Source organism: Dromiciops gliroides, chromosome 5, assembly GCF_019393635.1.
Source record: "Dromiciops gliroides isolate mDroGli1 chromosome 5, mDroGli1.pri, whole genome shotgun sequence".
NCBI lineage: Eukaryota > Metazoa > Chordata > Mammalia > Microbiotheria > Microbiotheriidae > Dromiciops > Dromiciops gliroides.
In genome coordinates this window covers 157,046,246-157,070,510 of record NC_057865.1, presented here as the reverse complement: position 1 = coordinate 157,070,510, position 24,265 = coordinate 157,046,246, and the positions used below count along the sequence as shown (strand labels likewise).

Here is a 24,265-nt window from a genome sequence, read left to right as displayed (position 1 = left end):
ATTGAGGTATATTTTTTTAACTCAAATATTCCTTATGTCAAGTTCAGTGCTCTAGCCATTGTTACCTAGTTGTTCAGTTATTGATTAGATAGACTTGAGCAGTCTCCTTTGAGTTTACATTTCTAGGAGAAAATTCCTTCTTGGTTTTAAGGCATAGAATTGTAGTACTATTAAGCTTGTATGCGGATATGTAATTTTATTTTTTGAAATATTTTCCTTGGTATAAAAAATGAAAAAAATAGCCAATTAGTCATAATTCCTAGATTTGAATATTAGTGCTTCCATCAAGTTGTGTGATCTTTGATCATTATGTCTTAGAGTTTCATTTTACTCATTTACAAAATGATAATAATAATAATACTTATATCAAGATTTTAATATTAGTACTTCCATCAAATTGTGTGATCTTTTGTCATTACTTCTTTGAGTTTCATTTTTCTCATTTACAAAATGATAAAAATAATACTTATATCAAAGGGTCATGAGGCTCAAATTTGAAAATACAACTGCTTTTTGTATCACAGCAACAACAAGAAGTAAAATAAGGCTAGTAAGATTTCACAGTTTTCAAAACATTAGATAGGGTAGCACTGGAAAAACAAACAAAAAGAATAGGCTTTGGGGAGAGGTTGTGCTGGGTTAAGGTGAGAGATCTTTGAAATTTTCTGAGAGGGGGGGAAAAAAGAATGGAAGATGACCTTGGATAAGAAATGTGATGAAAGGCATATAATGACATGAGTCATTTTATGTGTTTGCACTTTAGTTTGGCCATCTGTAAAATGGGGATGATAAAGGCTTACAACCAGATGGGGCTTTTAAAACACTTCAAGCTCCAAAGATGAAATGTATTGTTGGATACTATTTGTTTAAAGAAATGGAATAGGTTGAGAAGAAATAGATTGGCTTTTCAGCTGAACCTTTTAGGTACTTTCCTTTCTTCAGAATAACTTCAAAATATATTAGGTACCTTTCCAAGGAATCTGACTTTTTTTTTAAATAAGCAAATGCAAAAAATCAAAAGCCTTTTATAATTTGAGTAAAATGACTTTTGAAAAGAAATGAACTCTATGATGGTTTTAGGTTTTAAGCACAGAGCTTTTGGAAACACATTTAAATACATTCCAAAGAAAGAATCAGATAATCCTTGGCTCCCTTTGAAAGACAAAAACAAAGACAAAACATAACATTTTTCATGAACATATTAGGTATGGTTTTAGGCTCTCTGCCCTCTGATTCAATGAAATAGAGAAAATAGATTTTTTTGAGGGGTAGGGGGCAAGGAATTTAATGTTGTATCATGCCATGTAGAGGGAGCTCCATGATATAAAGCACTTGGGTTATAAATATCAGTGTCTACACATACCTCAAATCAGGGATTACTAACTCTATTGAAATTTTGGCAAAGGTTATCATTAATTTGTTGCTAATTTCAGTGGCCCTTTTCAGTTAATATTCTCCTTGACCTTTGTAGATCTTGACATTGTTGATAACACTTTCTTTCTGTATATTCTTTCAACCCTTTGCATTATGTTGTTCCCTCTTGAATTATTCCTTCTTAGTTTCATTTGCTGCTTTATCCTTTTCTAAATTATCTTATCTCTAGGGGTTTTCTCCTTTGGTGCTCAACTACTTCTATGGTTTCAATGATTATTTCTTCAAAGAACACACACACATGCAAATATATATGCATATATATGCACACACACACACACACACACACACACGCATATATATAAAATATCTTAAACTGACCCCCACCATCCAGTCCTGAATCTTCAAATTTTTGTAAGCTATCTTACCTTGATGAGTTTGAAATGCTGACAATATAATTTCCAACATGGAATTGATAATATTCATCTCAAACTTGCCCATTCTCTAAACATCTAGTTTCTATTTTAGTCAGTACCAAATAGTTTTGGTGGTTGCTGCTAAAAGTATAGTTTTAGATCTGGTACAGCTAGGCCACCTTCCTTTGCATTTAAAAAAAATTAGACTTTTATTTTCCAAATTACATGTAAAAGCAAATTTTGACATCAATAAAAAAAAAAAAACCTTTGTGTTCCAACTTCTGTTCCTCCCTCCCCTACACTCCAACCCTAAGAACTCAAACAATTCAACATAAATTATACATGAGTAGTCATGGCAAACAAGTCTACCTTATCTATGTTGTGAGTGAAAACAGATAAAAACAAAACTTCAGATTAAGGAATTGTCAAAAATAATGTGTTTCAGTCTGTTTTCAATACCATCAGATCTTTCTCTGTAGATATACTGCAATTTTCCTAAGTTCTTCAGAGTTATATTGGATCATTGCCTCGCTGAAAATAACCACATTCTTCCCAGCAAATCATCTTAGACTAATGCTGTTATTTTGTATACAATACATTTCTCTCTGCTTCAGTTCATGTGGGTCTTTCCAGGTTTTTCTGATAGCATCCTGTTCATCATAATTTTTATATAGTACCTTGAACTTAACAGAGAATTTCTTCACAATACCCCAGCAGAGTAGGTACTATCCATTTTGACATTATAGTCAATCATCATGACTATTTCCCTCCATTCCATTCCCATCCAATGATATTTATTCTATTGTCTATCTTATTTTGCCCTAATCCTCCTCATAAGTGTTTTGCTACTGACTGCCTCCTCCCCCACTCCACCCTCTCTTCATTCACCCTTCCCTCCTTATCCTTTTCCATTCCTACTTTCCTGAAGGGTTAAATAGATTGCTCTTCCCTATTGGATGTGTGTGTTATTCCCTCCTTGAGGCAACTCTGATGAGGTTATGGCCTTTGAGCTAATTCCGTTTTCTGAATTTTTCTTCCTCCCTCCCTCCTCAACTCTCCCTATGAAATCAAGCAATTCAATATATGTCATACGTGTCTTGTTATGCTGAACATCTTCACCTTCCTCTAAAGTGTTTTGCTTTTTATAGCTCCCTCCCCTAAACTACCCTTCCCTTCTTCTGCTCTTCTCCCCACCCCTCCCATCTCCTTCTCCTCCCACTTTTCCTCAGGCAAAATATATTACTATATCCACTTGAATATGTATGTTATTCACTCTTTGAGCCAATTCTGATGATAGTGAAGTTCACTTACTCACCCTCTTCCCCTCCCCTCCCTAGGCTTTTTTCTTGTTTCCTTCCTGTGAGTTACCTTCCCCATTCTACTTCTCCCCTCCCCCATCTCCCAGTCTATTCCTCCTACCCTTCACTCCTATTTTAAAGATGTCATCATGGGTTAGCTAGATGGCACAGTGGATAAAGCACCAGCCCTGGGGCCAGGAGGCCCAGAGCCCAAACCCGCCCCCAGATACCAGACAACCCACCTTGTTTGCTCCACAAAGAAAAAGGATACACAAAAAATAAATGCTTTACAAATACCATCCCTTCATATTAATTTCAGACCTGTGTCCTCTGTGTATTCCTTGCTGAAAAAGTTATTATGAGTTGGATGTATTATTTTCTCATGTATGACTGTAAACAGTTTAATCTTTTAATGTCCCTTGGTGATTTCTTTTTCCTGTTTACCTTTTTATGATTCTCCAGGGTCTTGTATTTGAAAGTCAAATTTTCTATTTAGTTACAGTTCTTTTCATCACAAATGCCTGAAAGTCCTCTTGTTTATTGAAAACCCACTTTTTCCTCTGGAAGATTACTATCAGTTTTGCTGGGTACATGAGTTTTGGCTGTAGTCCCAGTTCCTTTGCCCTCTGGAATATCATATTCCCTGCCCTCCTGTCCTTTAATGTAGAAGCTGCTAGATCTTGCTTTATCCTTATTGGAGCTCCACAGTATTTGAATTCCTTTTTTCTAGATGTTTGCAGTATTTTCTCTTTCACCTGGGAGTTCTGGAGTTTGGCTATAATATTCCTGGAGGTTTTCTTTTGGGATCTCTTTCAGAAGGTGATCAGTGGACTCTTTAAATTTCTATTTTAGCTTCTGCTTCTAGACTGTAAGGGCAATTTTCCCTCACAATCTCTTGGAGGATGGTGTCTAACCTCTTGTTTTGGTCATGGTTTTCAGGTAGTCCAATGATTTTCAAATTATCTCTCCTGGATTTATTTTTCAGGTCAGCTGTTTTTCCAAGGATATATTTCACATTGCCCTCTATTTTTTCATTCAATTGGATTTACTTTACTGTGTCTTGGTTTCTCTTAAGGTCACTAGCTTACATCTGTTCAATCCTAATTTTTAGGCAATTATTTTCATCAGACAGTTTTTAAATCTCATTTTCCATTTTGTTTTTCAAGCTGTTGACTTTTTTCTCATGACTCTGCTGCATGGCTCCCATTTCTCTTTCCATTCTTTCCTCCCTCTTTCTATATCTTTCTTCTATCTCTTCTACTTTCTCTTCAAATTCCCTTTTGAGAGCTTCCATGGCCTGAGACCAGTTCATATTTTTCTTGGAAACTTTAGATATAGGGGCACTGTGGTTGATTTCCTCATTTGAGGCTGCACCTTGATCTTCCTTGTAGCAGAAAAAGCTTTCTATAATTCTGAACTTTCTTTTATTGCTCATCTTTTAATTGATTTTAAACTCTCCATGGGGGGGGGTGTCGGGGGCTGCTTCTCGGCTCCACTCCTATTCCCAGCTTCAGAGGGCCCCAGGTGTTTTGGTTTGAAGGAGGGCAGGTTTTGCTTTTGCCTGGCCTGTTCTCTGGTCTGGGGGGGTAACTTCAAGCCTACTTACTAAACAACCAACCAGCAAAGCTTTCTGTGGTGTGGTTCTTAGCTTCGCTGAGCCTGTGCCCCTCCCCAACCTGAGCCTCCAGTTGCTCAGGATTTCTTCCTGGTTCCCTGCTGGGGTAGGACAGCCAAATTTTTCCCCCATCCAACTGTTACCTCTACATTCCCCCCCCCACCCCGTCCACCTGATCAGCCCTCTCACCTGACCACAGGCTCAGCTCCAGAACCAGTGCTGTAGCTGATTCAGAGGCTCTGGGATAAATTCCTCTGGTTATGTGTCTGGTGTTTGTCAGCATGATCACAGGGTTAGACTTTACAAGTAGACCAGCAAAGCCCCCTGAAATCTATCTATAGCTGGAGAATAATCTCAGCCCATATTTTTATGTGTTTTTCTGCTCCAGGGGTTCTTTTATTGCTGTTTTTGGGGTGATTGTATCAGAAGCTCTCTGTGTTTAATGTCTCCTCTGCCGTTTTTGGCTCCACCTCCTTCCTTTGTATTTTTTTTTCATTAATTCCCTTGTTATTCTTGACCTTTTGTTCTTCCAGATGAATTTTGTTAATATTTTTTTTCTAGCTCTATAGAATATCTTTCTGGTAGTTTGATTGGTATGATATTGAATAAGTAAATTAATTCAGGTAGAATTATCATTTTTATTATATTAGCATGGCCTTCCAGTGAACAACTGATATTTTCTCATTTGTTTAGATCTGATTTTATTTCTGTGAAGTGTTTTGTAATTATGTAGCTCTTGGGTTTGCCTTGGCACATAGACTCCCAAATATTTTATATTGTTTAGTTATTTTAAGTGGAATTTCTCTTTCTATCTCTGGCTGCTGGACTTTTTTGGTCATATGTAGAAATGATGATGATTTATGTGGGTTTATTTTATATCCTGTAACTTTACTAAAGTTGTTGTTTCAAGTAGTTTGCTACTTGATTCTTTAGGATACTCTATGTATACCATCATATCATCTGCAAAGAGTGATGGTTTTGTTTCTGCCTTGCCTATTCTAATTCCTTCAATTTCTTTTTCTTCTCTTATTGCTAAGGCTATCATTTCTAGTATCACATTGAACAATAGTGTTGATAACGGACATTCATGTTTCACCCGTGATCTTATTAGGAATGCCTCTAACTTATCCCCATTACATATAATGCTTGCTGATGGTTTTAGATAGATACTGTTTGTCATCTTAAGGAAAGCTCTATTTATTCCTATACTCTAGTGTTTTCAATAGGAATGAGTGCTGTATTTTGTCAAAAGTTTTCTCTGCATCTATTGAGATAATCATATGGTTTTGGTTAATCAATTAAGTTGATAGTTTTCCTAATATTGAACCATCCTTATATTCCTGGTAGAAATCTCACCTGGTCATAGTGCATTATCCTGGTGATAAATTTCTATAATCTCTTTGATAATATTGTATTTAGAATCTTTGTATCAATATTCATTAGGTAGACTGGTCTATAATTTCTTTCTCTGTTTTTGCTCTTCCTGGTTTCAACACCATATTGTCTCATAAAAAGAATTTAGTCAGACACCTTCTTCACCTATTTTTCCAAATAGTTTGTATAGTATTGAAATTAATTATTCTTCAGGAGTTCATTTGCTTTTTGACTTCTTTTTGTAAAATGGACTTATATGTGTGTATCTATCTGCTTCAAATGTGTTTCTTGTAAACAACATATTTTAGTACTCCATTTTTTTAAAAATCTACTCTGCTATCCACTTTCACTTTATGGGAGAGTTCATCCCATTCACATTCACAATTAAAATTACTGTGTATTTCCCTCCATCTTACTTTTGCCCTTGTTATACTTTTCTCTTTCCCCCTCTCCCTTCTTACCAGTGGTTTGCTTCTGACCACCAAATCCCTCAATCTACCCTCCCTTCTATCAGCCCCATCTCCCTTTTGTCCTTTCCCCTTCTGCCTCCTAGATTTACCTTCCCTTCTATCAGCACTCCACCATTTCTCCCCCTTTCCCCTTTTACTTTCCTATAGGGTAAGATAAAATTCTATACACAATTGAGTGTGCATGTTATTCCCTCTTTGAGCAAAATAAGATGAGAGTAAAGTTGAAACAATTCTCACCCCTCCCTTCTTTCCCTCTATTTTAATAGGTCTTTTGTGCCTCTTCATGTGATGTGATTTACCCCATTCTCCTTTCTCTTTTCTCTTCTCCAAGTGTAATCTTTTGTGTCACCCCTTGTTTTTATTATCATAACATCAACATAAACTTATAGGGGCAGCTAGGTGGTGGAGTGGATAAAGCACCAGCCCCGGATTCAGGAGGACCTGAGTTCAAATCCGGCTTCAGACACTTGACACTTACTAGCTGGGTGACCCTGGGCAAGTCACTTAACCCCCATTGCCCCACAAAAACCATAAACAAACAAACAAACAAACAAATAAATAAATAAACTTATACCCACACCTTCTGTCTATGTATATTCTTCCTTTCTGTTCCAATAAAGATACAGTTCTCAAGAGTTATGAGTATCTTCTTCCTGTTTAGGGATGTAAACATTTAATCCTTATTGAATTACTTGTTTTTCCCCTGTTTTACCTTTTCATGAGTCTCTTGAGTCTTGTATTTGTAGACTGAATGTTTTGTTCAGCTCTGGTCTTTTCATTAGAAAAGTTTTAAAGTCTCCTATTTCATTGAATGCCCATCTTTTTCCCTGAAATAGTATGATTAATTTTCCTTGGTAGTAAATTCTTAGATGTAATCCAAGTTCCTTTGCCATCCAGACTGTCATATTCCAAACCCACTGATCCTTTAATGTTGAAGTCACCAAGTCCTGTGTAACCCTGATTATTGCTCCTTGATATTTAAATTGTTTCTTTTTGGCTGCTTGCAGTATTTTCTCATGTACATGAGAATTCTGAAATTTGGCTAACATATTCTTTGGAGTTTTCTTTTTGGGGTCTCTTTCAGAAGGAGATTGGTGTATTCTTTCCATCATTACTTTTTCCTCTGATTTTAAACATTGGGGTCGTTCTGCTTGATGTCATGAAATATGCTGTCCAGACTTTTTTTTTGATCATGGTCCTCAGGTCATCCAATTATTCCTAAATTGTCCCTCCTGGATCTATTTTCCAGATCTTTTGTTTTTCTGAAAAAGAATTTTATGTTTTCTTCTACTTTTATATTCCTTTGATTCTGCTTTACTTCTTCTTGTTGTTTCATTGAGTCATTAGCTTCCATCTGATCAATTTTGATTATTAAGGAAATATTTCCCCCAGTCAGCTTTTGCACCTCCTTTTCCATTTCTCCAATTGTATTTTTAAGCCATTATTTTCTTTTCCCTAGCTATTGACTTTCTATTGCACAACTCTCATTTCTTTTCCCAATTTTCTTCTACTGCTTTTATTTGGTTTATCCAATTTTGGTTTATGAATTCCTTTTTGAGCTCTTGAAAGAGGCCTTTTTGGTCTTGAGATCAATTTCTCTTCCTCTTTAAGGCTTCATGTGTAGGCATTTTGACATTGTTATCCTACTCTGAGTTTATGTTTTGGGCCTCCCTGTTGTCATAGTGACAACTATGTTATAGATATGTTTGTTTCTTATTCATATTTAGCCTCTTTCATGCTTTTAAAAATTGAGTTCTGCTCATGGGGTATAGTGTGTGCCATCTCAAGTTTCTTTTGCTGAGAGTCATGGGCCCAGTCAATGGCTTTGTGCTCTGAGACCTCAGCTGCTTGCAGCTTGTTCAGTTCACTGGACTGGCCCAGATTAGTTGGGAGTGTTGGGTAGCAGATACGCTAACTGGCAGATTTCCTTCTGCACTGGGGCTTGGGGCCCCACAACTGGCCTGCTGTGCCACTATCTTGCTGATCTAGGACCACAGGTCCTTAGCTGCCTATCTGTGCTGTGGCTAAAAGCCTTTTTCTGACTTGTCCTTTGTGCTGAGCTGTGCTCCCCTTTTATCCGGGTGAGACAGATCTTTCCTGAAGACCTTCCAGGTTATCTTAAACTGTAAGCTTGTTTCATTTCATCTTTTTGCAGGTTTTGCAGCTCCAGAATCCATTGAGAATCTTACTTATCAGACCTTTGATTAATACCTAGATCAGTGTACACAACCTTGCAAGTGTGGCATATCAATTTCTTTTGCCTCCCTGAAATACAGGTTAGGGTCCTCTCACCATTAGTTCAAATTGCTGAAAACTTCTAAATAAGTATAGACAGGAATAAGGAGAGGATAAGCAGATGGTTTTCTGCCATTTTTCCCCCAAAGTGCCTTGAAAGTTGCAGTTACTTGAAATATATAGCAATCATACCATTCTAAAGAAACTCCGATGATGTGAATGATGATAAAAAAAAAAATTGTCTCTTGAGCTAACTTTAAAGGACCTGGGTCCATTGGAATTGCTCCTCTCCTAGGAGACATGGCAGTTTGGTCTAACTATCTAGACAAGTATGTTTTGAGCAATTATAATTGGATTATCATCCCTTGAGAGCAAGTATCATTTCTTATACTAATATGAAATGCCTTCAGTATTTAGCATGGTATCATTCAAAAAGTAGGTACTCAACAAACATTTAATAAATGATTAAGTATGCTCTAGAACTAATTAAAATTGTCTCAGAGGAATTAAACATATTTAAATATCTTATACTTTCTAATTTTTTTAAAAAACCTCATCATTTTAAAGGGATATATACGACCTTCCTATGTCATTTTAACACTAGTTTAAGACTATATTCCTGAGGAATAGGTCTTAACTATTTTTCATGGCATTATATATGAAGGTCATTCAAAAAAGCTCTAATGTATGGTTTATATGCTATTGCTTTCCTAAATATTTCTTTTGTTTGTTTTTCTTTCTTTTGTGGGGCAATGAAGGTTAAGTGACTTGCCCAGGGTCACACAGCTAGTAAGTGTCAAGTGTCTGAGGTTGGATTTGAACTCAGGTCCTCCTGAATCTAGGCCGGTGCTTTATCCACTGCATCACCTAGCTTTCCCCATAAATATTTCAGTAGAAAGAGTATTCACAACTTGGAAGCAAATAGTTGGCCCAGGTATTAGATAACAGTACCTCAAATCTTCCAGATACATTGCTGGTAAGGTTGATTTTCTTTAAAACCTTATTTGTATTTTCTATTTTGAATGTACCTTGGAGATATGCTGCTTCCTCTTTCCCCTTCTTTAGGAATATGATGCAACATGATTCGTCACCAATATTTCATTGATCTTCCAAAGGGAAACTAACGTTCTAAGGACTGATATATCCTCTCATCAGCTGGTCCAGATTAACATCCAAAAAAATTCAATGTGAAAAGTTATGATGAGCAGGAGGAGTTCAGGGGAACCTGGAAGGACTTACATGAACTGATGCTGACTGAGAGGAGCAGAACCAGGAGAACATTGTACACAGTAACAGCAACATTGTGTGATGAACAATTGTGATAGACTTGGCTCTTTTTAGCAAGGCAATGGTCCAAAACAATTTCAAAGAACTTCATGATACAAAATGTTCTCAACATCCAGAAAAAAGAACTATGGTTTATGAATGCAGATTGAACCATACTGTTTCTAAAAAAGGTGGTGTATAGTACAGCCTAGAGCAGAATTAGGTCAAAGTTATTAACAGAATGGAGATTTTTTAAGGCAAACTTCAAAGGATCAAAAAGATAGAGCTGGAAGGGATCTCACAGGCCAACTAGTCCTGTCACTTCATTTTACAAATGAGGAAAATTGAGGCTCAAGAGGGTTGTTATTGCCCGAGGTTACACAGATGTTAATTTTCATAGGTTAGGTTTGAATCCAGGTCTTCTGAAAGCAGTCAGTGCTCTTTCCACTGTACCACTTAAACCTCTTCAATTAATTTGATTAATATTCATTGGGCCATTGCCCAAGAACATAACTTTTATTTTAATTGGCATGGGATCCAGTAGGTTAAGTGTAGAGCTGGTTTTAGAAATTCATATTTTTTACGACATATAGGTAAATAAAATCCTTAAAAGTGACAGCTTTTTCTTTCTTGAATTAGAAGGAAATGGGAATATCAGTGCTTTCAGTAAAAAACCTTTCAAAACTCCGGGGAAAATAAAATATATGGCATAAAATATTTCTCATTTTAAAGTATTTGGCCAGTAGCATTACATTAAATAAAAAGAGGCTATTTTCCAAAATCTTTACAGAAAAACAAATTTTTCATATTGTGATAGAAACAGAAAGATGACTTTAACTTGTATTCCAAGAGTGTCAAGGAACCTCATGGATGTGATTTATTTCATTTGTAGAAATTAAAGAATGAAAAGCTATTGGGTGAAAGGTCAAAAGTCTACAGGTTGACTAGGATGAACAGAAAGTTTGTGTATGTTCTACCAGTGGGAAGACTAGGGGTCAATATCCATCCACCATTTCCAGTGCCTCGACAAGAAGAGAGACATTATAATATAAATGTATATGTTTGCTTAAAATCTCAGGTACAAGATATGGTATCATCTGACTGTAATTCATTCTGTTGGGGAGGCTGAGGCTGATGCATTGCTTGAGCTTGGGAATTCCAAGCTTCAGTAGGGCTAAAGGTGATGGAGTATTTCCACCATGTTTAGCACCAATATTGTGAGCTCTTGGCAGTGGGGGCCACTAGGATGCCTAAGGAAGAGAAAACTACCTAAGGTAGGAAATGGATTAGGTTAAACCTCCTGTGCTGATCAGTAATAGAATTAGGTCATGGATAGCTGTTACACTTAGAACCTTGGTGATATAATATAGGGAGAGTGTCCAAATGAACAAACACATAAAAAAGTCACATATGTTGGGGTGAGACAATGCATATATAATTAAATATGATATTTTTATTTATTTGGAATTTCATTTTCCCCCAGTTTCATGTAAAAATAATTTTAACATCCACTTTTAAAACTTTGTGTTCCAAATTTTCTTCCTCCCTCCCTTCCCACCTTCCACCTTAAGAATGCAAGCAATCAAAGGAATGCCCATCAGTTGGGGAATAGCCAAACAAACTGTGCTATATAATGGTGATGGAATATTATTGTGCTATAAGAAATGACAAGCAGGGTGACTTCAAAAAGGCCTGGAAAAACATGTATGAACTGATGTATAGTGAAGTGAACAGAACCAAAAGAACATGTGCATAGAGATAGCAATATTGTTTGATGAAGAACTGTGAATGACTTGACTATTTTCAACAATACAATGATCCAAGACAATCCCAAAGGACTATTGATGAAACATACTATCCACCTCCAAAGAAAGAACTGATATTGATGGAACAAACTGAATCATGCTATTTTTCACTTCCTTTCATTTTTTTCTTTTAATCAAGTTTTCTTGTACAAAATGACAAATATGGTAATGTTTTGCATAATCACACATATATTAAAAAAGAATGCAAGAAATTCAATATAAGTTATACATATGTAATCATGCAAAACATTTCCCCATTAGGTAGCTTATGAAAGAAAACACAAGACAAAATTAAGAAAGTGAAATTTTAAAAAATTATGTTTTAATATGTATTTAGACACCATCAGTTCTTTCAATGTAGATGGATCACATTTTTCATAAGTCCTTCAGAGTTGTCTTGAATCATTTTATTGCCAAGAATACCTAAATCATTCACAGCTGATCATTTTACAATACTGCTGTTACTTTCATTATTGTATATTTCACTTTACATCAGCTCATGTAAGTCTTTCCAGGTTTTTCTGAGAGCATCCTGCTCATCGTTTCTTATAGAAAAATAGTATTCCATCATAATATCATCCCACAATTTGTTAAGCCATTCCCCAATTGATGAGCATCACCTTAATTTCAAATTCTTTGCACCAGAAAAGTGTTGCCATAAATTGTTTTGTACATATGGGTCCTTTAACTTTTTGGTTTTTATCTCTTTTTGGATACTTACCTAGTAATGGTATTACGAGGTCAAAGAGTATGCATGGTTATTATATCCCTTTGGCTGAAGTTCCAAATTGCTCTATGGAATGGTTGAATCAGTTAACAACTCCACCAACGGTGCATTAATGTCTCATTTTCCCCATATTCCCTATGACATTTGAAATTTTTCTCTAGTCTTATTATCCAATACAATAGGTAATGAGGTAGTACCCCAGAATTGTTTTGACTCACATGTTTCTAATCAATAGAGAGAGCATTTTTTCATATAGCTATAGATAGCTTTGATTATTTCATCTGAAAACTTTTCATATCATTTGATCATTCATCAATTGGGGAAGGGCTCTTATTTTAACAACTTTGACTCAGTTCTCTGAGAAATGAGGCCTTTATCAGTCAATATTGCTTCAATTTTTTTTCACAGTAACTATTGCACATTTGCTACAATTCAGTTGAATTTCCCTCCATCTTACTCACTCCCCATGACATTCACTCTATTCTCTCTCATTTCACCCTTTTCTCTCCTCAAAGGTATTTTTCTTCTGACTGCTCCCTACCCCAATCTGTCCTCCCTTCTATCACCTTCCAGCCCTTATCCCCTTCCCCTCTTACTTTCCTACAGGGTAAGATAGATTACTATACCCAATTGAGTGTGTATGTTATTCCTTTCTTTGAGCCAAATCTGATGAGAGTAAGGTTTACTCACTCCCCAGCACCTCTCCCATTTACCCCTTTACTATATAACCTTTTTCTTTCTTTTTTTTTTTTGGTTTGTTTGTTTTTGTTTTTTGTGGGTCAATGAGGGTTAAGTGACTTGCCCAGGGTCACACAGATAGTAAGTGTCAAGTGTCTGAGGTCGGATTTGAACTCAGGTCCTCCTGAGTCCAGGGCTGGTGCTTTATCCACTGCGCCACCTAGCTGCCCCTATATAACCTTTTTCTTCCTTCTTTTATGTGAGATACTTTACCCCATTCCACCTCTCTCTTTCCCTTTCTCCCAGTGCATTCCTCTCTCACCTCTTAATTTTATTTTTTAAAGATAGCATCCCTTCATATTCAACTTACACCTCTGTCCTCTGTCTAAACATACTCTATCCAGCTACACTAATAATGAGGAAGTTCTTATGAGTTACAAGTATCATCTTCCTATGTAGGGATATCAACATTTTAACCTTTTAATATCCCTTATGATTTCTTTTTCCTGTTTTCCTTTTTATGCTTCTCTAGAATCTTGTATTTCAAAGTCAAATTTTCTATTCAGCTCAGGTATTTTCATCAAGAATGCCTGAAATGGGCAGCTAGGTGGCTAGAGCACTGTGGATAGAGCACTGGCCCTGGATTCAGGAGGACCTGAGTTCAAATTTGGCCTCAGACACTTGACACTTAATAGCTGTATGACCCTGGGCAAGTCACTTAACCCTAATTGCCTCACCAAAAAAAAAAAATCCCATTTTCCCCCCTAAAAGATTATACTCAGGTTTTCTGGGTAGGTGATTTTTGGTTGTAATCCAAATTCCTTTGCCCTAAATAATATCATATCCCAAGCCCTCAGATCCTTTAATGTAGAAGCTGCTCTATCTTGTGTTATCTTGACTGTGGCTCCTCAATATTTGAATTGTTTTTTTCTAGCTGCTTGCAATATTTTCTCCTTGACCTGGGAGCTCTGGAATTTGACTATAATATTCCTGGGAGTTTTCCTTTTGGTATCTCTTTCAGGAGGTAATTGTTAGATTTGTTCGATTTCTACTTTACCTTCTGGTTAAGAATATCAGGACATTTCCGTAACAATATCTTAGAAGATGATGTCTAGGCTCTTTTTTTGATCATGGCTTTCAGGTAGTCCAATAATTTTCAAATTATCTCTTCTGGATCATTTTTCCAAGTCATTTGTTTTTCCAATGAGACATTTCACATTGCTGTCTTTTTTTTCATTGTTTTGGTTTTGCTTTATTGTTTCTTGATTTTTCATAGTCATTAGCTTCCATTTGCTCCAGAGAGCTTTTATACCTCCTTTTCCATTATGTAATTTGGCTTTTCAAGACATTCTTTTCCTCATTGGCTTTTTGTATGTCTTTTGCCATTTAACCTAGTCTGTTTTTTAAGGAGTTACTTTCTTCAGTATTGTGTGTGTGTCCTTTACCAAGCTGTTAGCTTTTTTGTTTCATGTTTTTCTTGCATCACTCTCATTTCTTCTTCCATTTTTGCTAATCCCCCAGGCTATTTCTTGACATTTAACTCTTTGTTAAAGTGGGACACTGCTTCCAGGGTGGAGGCCGCACTGTCCCAAGCTGCAGGGGGTTTATGTAGCTGTTTTCAGAGATACTTCTAGGAATTTGGAAGTTTTTAGTTCTTCTCAGGTGGTATGATTTAAGGAGAGGTATGTTGACTACTCTCCTGGCCTGTGCTCTGGTCTGCAAGCAACCACAGGCCTGCTTTTCTGCTCTGGTACTGTGAACAGAATCTGCCTCCAGTGTGGCTGCAAGCTCTGGTTTACTTGTGCACCTCCCCTGCCTGGGACTGCCACCCAAGACTGTGACCTGGATACAACTATGAGCAAAACATCACAGTCCTGCCTCAGTGCTAGCAAAGAGATCTCTGTAATTTCCTTCTAGCTAATTGTTCAACTCCCTTACCTTCTGTTTTCTGAGTTCCAGAAGCAGTTGCTGCTACTGCGGATTCAGGAAAGTTTGACTATATGATCTGTATGTTCCTGACTAGCTTCAAAATCCTTTGAATCCATTCTTAGTTTTATTGCCTAGATGAGTGCTTCTTCCTTCCCTTCTATTTCCTTATTTTTCCCCTTTCCTTGGATCAGAATGTGAGTGGCAGATTGTAAAAGAATTGAAATCAATCTTCCAAAATCAAGAGAGGGACTTGTAAGGAGAGCAGAAGAGTAGGGTTTGAACTTGGAATTGGGGAGATGAGTGGGTGTTCTGAAGTATTTTCACAGACTATTCCATATAACATAGATGATGGAATGATTGCTTCTTGGGCTTTTGCTTCCTTATTGTAATTGGTGCCTGCAGAAAGCAATTTAACATGTTCTGATATTTCAAAAGTTTAATATTAATGAGAATGAAAAGTTACCCTTGACAGGAAAGTTTAGTTCTAAAATCATTTGATGATGACGCATATATGTTTTAATTTAGGAAAATACCCATGAGATAGAATTTTGTGTGCATTCCATATATCATCTGAATATGATCCAGTCCTCTTCTGAAGTACACAATAGTCAACAGGGTATATTTTTCATAATGATTGTTATTTCATTGCAGTTAGAAACAATTTGGGTATTTTTATCTGCTTTAAGATAAATCATACAAGCCATTTACTTAATTTCTTTTTGTAAGAAACATAATTATACAAAGTGTGATCACATCATGTGGTTGGTGATTTGGGAGGTTAGCATATAATCTCATTCTGTAGAAGAGCTGTAGATTGATCATATGGATGAACTGACATTTACTTCTTTACTGTCATCTGAGTAGGTAAATTTCAGTCTCTAAATCTACCATTATAGATCTTCTAATTTGAAGGAGTTATAAAATAATAAGATTTAGAGCTGGAAGGGACAATGGAAGTCATCTTGTTCATCACCTCCCCTCATTTTATGGGGGAAGAAATAGACCTAAAGAAAGGTAATAATTTGTTTAAAGTCATACAGCTGGTAAGGGGGAAGAGCCATGATTCAAATCTAGGTTTTCTTATTTCAAGTTCCTTCCATAATATTACACTGAATAAAGTATATGCATTTTTATGAAGATCTTCACTCAAGACTTAGAACTTAGACCTCTGTACTGGATGTCCCTGGAGAAATCTCTTGTATTCCTTATATGTAGCATATATACACCTTTTTTGTGTGCCTTGATTTCTGTCTAAATAAGATATTGTTGGAAAAAAGACACATTTTATACTAATTAAAGCAAAGAATGCATATACATACATGTGTATATACGTGTCTATATATACATACATACATGTATACACATATATACATATACATACATATATCTATATCTATATATCTATATATCTATATATCTCCCAAGAAGGAAATACACTATGACAATCTTTAATCTCTCTTTTTCTTCAGAAGCATAGGCTATTTCACCTTTTACAGATCTCTAATTTTAATTCCATTAACCTTTTTGTTTGTAATCAATGTTTTGATTCATTTGGGAGATGCTCATTCATTTATTCTACAAATATTTATTGAGCACATTAAGGGCTAGGCATTTAGTGATGTACAAAGAGGAATAAGACATAGCCTCTTCCCTCAAGTAGCAACTCCTTATTGTGAATATTTATTTGATTCTTGCTTATTTACCAATTTTTAATCTTTTGGAAACCCTCTGAATGGTTGTTTCAATTACATTTATTTTTCCCCTACAGGTTAAAGAATGGCTTTGTTTAAACTGCCAGATGCAAAGAGCATTGGGTGGTGATTTGGCTCCAGTTCCAACAACTCCTCAGCAGAAGCAGAAGATAAGCCCTGTGGTTACAGCATCTTCATTGACTAAACCAGCCCCTCCACCCCAACAGACTTCATTGAAGAAGATGTTACCCCTAAACCAGATCTTTCAAAGCCCTCTGAGATTAAAAAGCCTCCTCCACTCACAAAACAACCATCCATCCCAGGCTCTCCTCCAGCAAAAACCAAGCAGCCTTCCCCCAGAGAGTCTGTAACCCAGCCAACCCCTCACCCAGAGCCTTCTCTCAAATCTGAACAAGCCAAGGCACCAATGGCTGATGACAAATCCAAACAGCCAAAGATACAGAAGCCTACAGCAGATGTTGTGGCTTCCTCATTAGCTGCAGTGAAACCTGATCTCCCAGGCTCCAAAATACAATCACAGGTTCAAGCACAGCCTCCTAAAACAGATTCTGCCAAATCAACACAAATTATTCCACCAGTGGGGGATAAAGAAGTCCCACCTGATTCTAAAGGCCCATCACGTACTCCAGCTGATTCCAAACTCACTTCACAACCTGTGATGATCTCAGAGAGTAAAAGTCAAAAACAAGTTGATCCAATTCAAAAGAAGGAAGACCCGAAGAAAGCACAAACCAAAATGAGCCCCAAGCCAGATGCCAAGCAAATGCCAAAAGGATCACCTACCCCCCCAGGCACAAAGCCTAGTCCTGGACAACCCACACCTATACCCCAGCAGCCCCCAAAGACTCAAGAGCAGTCAAGACGTTTCAGTCTTAATCTGGGTAGTATCACAGATGCCCCCAAATCACAGCCCACAACTCCCCAAGAGACAGTGACTGGGAAGCTATTTGGATTTGGAGCATCTATCTTTAGCCAGGCATCAAATTTAATTTCCACAGCTGGCCAAGCAGGAACTCAAGCACAAGGTATGCCAGGGGCTCCAACCAAACAACCCACTCCTTCTTCACATCCACCTGTGTCTCAGGTACCACTTAAGTCCGCCATTCAAACTCCACAAACGATTCCTAAAACCACACCTGTCAAAAAGGACACAAAAGCTCCAATTGCTGAAAAAACTGAGGTGCCTAAAATTGAACAGGTTGCTCCAATCAAAGGCACAGAATCAGAAAAGAAGCCTCTTCCCACAAAGGATAGCAAACCTCAAATGGCAGAACCACAAAAGGCTGCTGTCCCTGTTGAATCAGAAAAGCCCACCAAGCCAAAATCTACCTGTCCTCTTTGTAAAACTGGGCTAAATTTGGGCTCCAAGGATCCTCCCAACTTTAATACTTGTACAGAATGCAAGAATGTGGTGTGCAATCTCTGTGGATTTAACCCGATGCCACACTTAACTGAGGTAGGAAATGGCATTTAATTTTTTGTTCAATCCAAAGATATTTTAGTGATTAATAGTATGAGATGAGAAAGTTTTACTTTTGGTGAGCATAGCTAAATTAATAGTTCTTTAACTATAAATTTTTAATTCTTTATGAAATGCTATCATCATGTTAAAAGGAGTTTGATTTCTCTTCTTGTTGGTTAACATATTAGGATAAAGAAAAAGAAGTATGGGTAATTAATATAATAATGGTTCCTTAATTCTTTGGAATTATAGACTTACGGCTTAAATAATATATTCTTTGTTACTTGGCTACCTATGCTATGACTATATGAGTATTGCTGGTCTTGGGTGTCTTTTATTTAATCTAAACCAGTTGTGTCTATAACAATTTAAAATCTATTGTATATTCATTTTCACTTCCAAAGAAAGCTCAAGAACCATGGATAACATAACAAGGTTCGTTATAGATGGGGATAGGGAAATGAAAGCGGTCACATATATTTTTCTTATACTTCTTAAGTTTTGGTATTAGTTTCGGTATTTGTCACTGGTATTGAAGTATACTTTATAGCTACTATAAGATTCTATATGCACCTAGAACTGATAAATGGAAGTATACATAGAATGACTTTACAAGTATAGACACATATATGTATATACATGATACATATATATGCATATTTGTGTCTAAAGCTAGTCATCTCTAGGGTGAAGAGGGAGAGAGAAAAAAGCGGAAAAAGTTACATTATAACTATTATATATTTAGAAGGAATAGCTAGTTTTACATAATAGATTTGCAGTTTCTTGCAAAATCATAATTTTTTCCTATTCTATGTTATGAAAATTATTGTTTTATTTCTTAAGTTCAGAATAAAATAAATACAATTTTGAAAAATTACGTATAAAATAAGTAGAAAATTAGGTCCTGACCTTAAAAGAAATTATGGTCTTTAGTTAAAACAGGTTTCATTTTCACACACACACACACACACACACACACATATATATATATATACATATATATATATATATATATATATATATATATATATAACACAACACATTAAAATGATCAAAGAATACATAGGAGTATGTGTAATTAATAGTTATTTGAAAATATCTATAATACTTGGTGTGGTATGCTGGATCAGGTTAATGAAGAGGATGGGTGTGTACAAAAGGGGATGTTAAAAATTTTTTTTGCAACAGTGACAAAAGTTTATGCCAAGAGTTCTGGATATCAAATTCATCCAACGTATTTCAAATAGTATTCAAAATGTTCTTTTCTAGTTACTTCATCATTCCACTTACATATCCCTTATCTTCCAGTTCTTTGTAACTTAAATCTTAATATTAGCAATCACAATTAATAAATGATGATGCTTGATTTTTTGTTTGCTATTCAATATTTAATGAACTCTTTTGCATGTAGATAAAAGATGAACTTAAATCTTATCAAATATAAATGAAAAATTGTCATTGACATTTGATCTATCAGAAAAGATATATAAATGGGTCACCTTTACTTTTTATCTTAATTTATACCCTTTTAAATATTGGGAATACTATTAATTTGTATCTTTTTTAGGTATGGGTATAAAGTTGTGTTTATTTCACCATTTATAGTGGCAAAAACTTTATTACAACTTGTAATGTTATGATTTTTCACACAAACAATTTACACAATATTATTTTAGGATTTTCAACATTTTATTCTTCATATAACATCTTCAGTACAATAGTATAAGGCAAGCATCTTAAATGTTTTAAAAGAAAATAGTAGTATTAAGGTAACAATAAAACATAAAAGTAACAGAAACAATAAAAACTATATTTTAAAAAGGATCAACCCTATAAAGATATTTCTTTTGAAAATTGGAGTATATATGAAAAATAAGGTGCCATAACAAACATGAATATTCACAGACATAATTACAGTAATTCTTGGAAGAATACAAGTTTTTTTTTTCTTGCCTAGATAAAGCTTTTTAGGTATTCTGGGTTTTTAACTATTTGATTTCATGTAAAAGCTCCTTCTCAAGATTTAAAAATAGAGTTACTTCCTTCAGGAAAATACTGACGGAGTTGGGGGCTTTTAAACTACTTGAAACATATTTATTAATAAAGGTTTAACTGCAGTCCCTTCTGAACACAAAGGGTTAAAATTAAAATGATTTTTTATAGTTTCCCATTTTCTATATTGTCCCTAAGTCTATAAGGGCAGCATGTGCCAAAAGTTCAGTGATCATCTAACAATGCTTTGAGTGGGAAACTACATCTAATAACCCAGAGCGTTTCTTTGATCAGTTGATTTGTAAAGTGGTAGGTAATATGGCTTTCTGGGAGAACTAATTCTCTAAAATTTATGAACATATTGTAGCAAAAGTAAAGTACCCCTGAAAGTAGTTACTTTCATCATGTCCCTTTTCAAATAGAAGAGAAATAATGAAAACATCTAGGCTTTTGTATTGCTTATGCTTGTTCAACCCTTTCTTCTTTCAAAGGATTACTTCTTGGGGCAGCTAGGTGGTGCAGTGGATAAAGCACTGGCCCTGGATTCAGGAGGACCTGAGTTCAAATTTAAGCTCAGACACTTGACACCTACTAGCTGTGTGACTCTGGGCAAGTCACTTAACCCTCATTGCCACACAAAACAACAACAAAAACCAAAACAAAGGATTACTTTTTTCTCTGGCCACATGCATTTTGGTAGCCTAGAATTTGTGATGTGGAGGGATGGGGTGTATTTATATATGTGTGTATTTGTCCATGTGTATAAAGTATATGTGTACATATGTATACACACATATTCATATACTTACATATATATATATATGTATATATAGAGAGAGAGAGGCAGAGAGAGAGAGAGAGAGAGAGAGAGAGAGAGAGAGAGAGAGAGAGAGATTGAGATTTATATCTCTATCTCTTACTGGGAAGGCATATCAGCTTTTCCTCTTTCATAGGAGAAAATGGTTTTTATGTCAGAGTACTTCCTGTGTGAACTTGGACAAGTTATTTAATCTTCCTGGGCATTAATCTACTCAACTTTAAAATAAGGGGGTTGTATTAGATGACTGCTAAGGTTCCTTTGACATGTAGATTTATAACAATGTGGTCTTGTGACTTTTTCTTCATGTTATGTATCTCAGCTTGTTGTAGATTTGGTTTGTTTTAATTTCCCATACGTGACTTTTGAGCTGTGGAAATGAGATACCTGATCAAATATTATTTTATTTTTCAATTAAGTCTAAATTTCTTTTACATTTTAGGAAGTTCTAGCATAGTAAGTTTGTTTTGGAGTGATGTTTCCAGGACCTAGACAAGAACTCATCATGTGGTGAACTTTAGTACCAGATGTCACAAAATTACATAATTGAGCTCCCCGATAGTCTTAACACTTAAGCCTCTGGGTTTCCCTTTTCTCCGACAATAGTAAGTATAGAATAGGTTGAGGATGAATTGCAGCCGAAGTATAAGAATAACTCATACTTATATAGTGTTTTAGGTTTTCCAAAGCCCTTTCCTCATAATCGCCCTATGAGGTAGGTAGTATGAGCTTTATTATTTTTGTTTTAGATATAATTGAAACTAATGGTCAGAGAAGAGAGGTTTCAATGAAACATAGTGCGTGTTAGAGGTTGAATGCAAATTGTCTGAATCAAATCTCCTTGTATTTTCATTACAGTGTACTATATTCATTGTGAGTTTTTCATCCTTTCTTATAGACTAGATCCCATTTTTTTCTTAGAGACTAGATCATAAATAGGAAAGCAGAAATATGTGCTGTCTAAAAGAACTTATGCCCTCAAAGAATAATTTTAAGACAAATGTTTTGGCTAAAGCTTGAATCTGGAAGAACTGAACATGTCTGGAAATCCAGAGTAACAATAGTTAATGCTCCTGTGGGAAAAATTTGAAATAAATTTGTTGTGGCAGATGTCCCTTTTTTGTTTTTATCCCTTGGTTATATTCTGAGGGTCGTACCATATGGGTCTAGGATAAAATGATGTTGCTGACTATTCATCCTTGCTGTGAACTTAGAGCCATATTTTTGTCATGCCTTTGAAAATATAGTAAATAAGTATAGAACTAGGCTATGTATGAAAGGGCATGTCCTATCTTTTCCATTAGGAAGAATGATGTTATTGACAAATAAACATTATTTAAAAGGAATCTTGGTGACACTTTGGAATTTGGCTACTGCCAAATGTGTGATGGCCATTATTATCAATGGTCAACCATTGCCTCTATCTACATTTAGATTATTGAATGATCCTCAAGGCAAAAAGGTAGGTACCCTTAAATTAAGATGCTTAGATGATTTTTGTGACAATTTCACTATTGACCACAGGCATTAAAAATGAGCTATGATTATAAAATTTACCTTAAGTAGTACATAGAGAAAATAAATCATGTATGCAAATTGCAATATATTTTTATTTTATTTTGCCAGGAAACATCAAATATTTTGACAAAACCTATGACAAAAGTGAACTGTCATATAATGATGAAATATTGCCCCATAGAGAAGTCTCTAAGTTAATAGTTACAGATGAATGATCAATATGCAGGTGGATGGTCATTTTGCAGACCTGCATCCATGGAGGGAATTTCCATACTGGGAGTCTCTCACACTGATATCACCACTGAATCCAGAACAGTTTTGGTTATTTTTAATAACACAGGCCACTAGCAGTATAATACTAATGACTTAAAAATGTTTCAAAACCCCACTTAATCTATGGATTTCTACATAATTCAAAGAATTGTGTGGGAATGACATTTATAACTGATTTCAATATTGTTAGACCCTCTGATTAATTTAATAGCAAATAAGAATGGTCATAGTATTTCAGAAACTACTCCCCTCCCAGTATTGAATTCTCATGAATATCTGGCCTGTCTTAACAATCTCTAAATTTTAGACAAAAGCAATAACCTATTTGATGCCTGTTTTCTTACCTTTTCTACACTACCACTTACTGTCTCATTACTCCTCCCAATTTCCTTTACAGCAGGCACAGAGAAGATGCAGTGGGTGGTATTTCTATCTATCTTCTGTCTGAATAACACCTCTTGTGACTATAATTTGGATTCTCTTTATAGGAATTTGTAGAAAGAAATAAAGTATAATCTAAAAATACAGGTATTATAATGACCTGTTTTACAAGAGTCCAGAAGTCATGATCAAATATAATTCCTATTAACAAGAAATCAAAATAATAAAAATGGTTTGTAAAGGGATAAAACACAAATACACCTTATAAAGTGGATGAATACTGCCTTAAAAATTGTTGTATTTTTCACTGTATATAGTTAAGTTTTGGAGGATGAAACATTTGTCTTCATCTACATAATAATGAGCTGTTATACTTTCTTCAAGAGGGTAGAATTACATCTTACAGAAATTATATAAAAGAAAGATTTGTGGTTGTAAAGAAACACTGATTTTGTGAGCAACCACATGAATATTTGTCTAGCTTAAAAGACAGTGGGTGATGGGGCGGCTGGGTGGCACAGTGGATAAAGCACCAGCCCTGGATTCAGGAGTACCTGAGTTCAAATCCGGCCTCAGACATTTGACACTTACTAGCTGTGTGACCCTGGGCAAGTCACTTAACCCCAATTGCATCACTTAAAAAAAAAGAGAGTGGGTGCATTGAGCACTAAGATATTGCTGTTATTGACAGTAGTAGTCTGGACAATGATGGTGTATTGATGGATGAGTATTATACCCACATTATACTAGATGTGGCTCATTACTGGAGAAACATGGGAATTTCACATAGAAAAATGAAGCAAGGGAGATTTTTGCTTTAAGATTGTTAAAGTTGAAGGTTGAAAATCCTGGTGGAGAATGAAAAAAAGAAGTTTAATAAGCTCCTCCTATTGGTAAGGAAACAGAACTTAAAATACAACAAACAT

The 24,265-nt window shown here is 35.6% G+C and overlaps 1 protein-coding gene across 1 annotated transcript in view; it reads left to right on the top strand.

Annotated features, from left to right (window-relative positions):
• Nucleotides 1-24,265, top strand: part of PCLO (piccolo presynaptic cytomatrix protein) — a 591,416-nt gene that overhangs the window by 25,877 nt on the left and 541,274 nt on the right. The window contains 2 exon segments of the mRNA XM_043967589.1: nucleotides 16,953-17,106; nucleotides 17,109-18,352. Of these exon segments, the coding sequence (XP_043823524.1) occupies nucleotides 16,953-17,106; nucleotides 17,109-18,352 (1,398 nt within the window).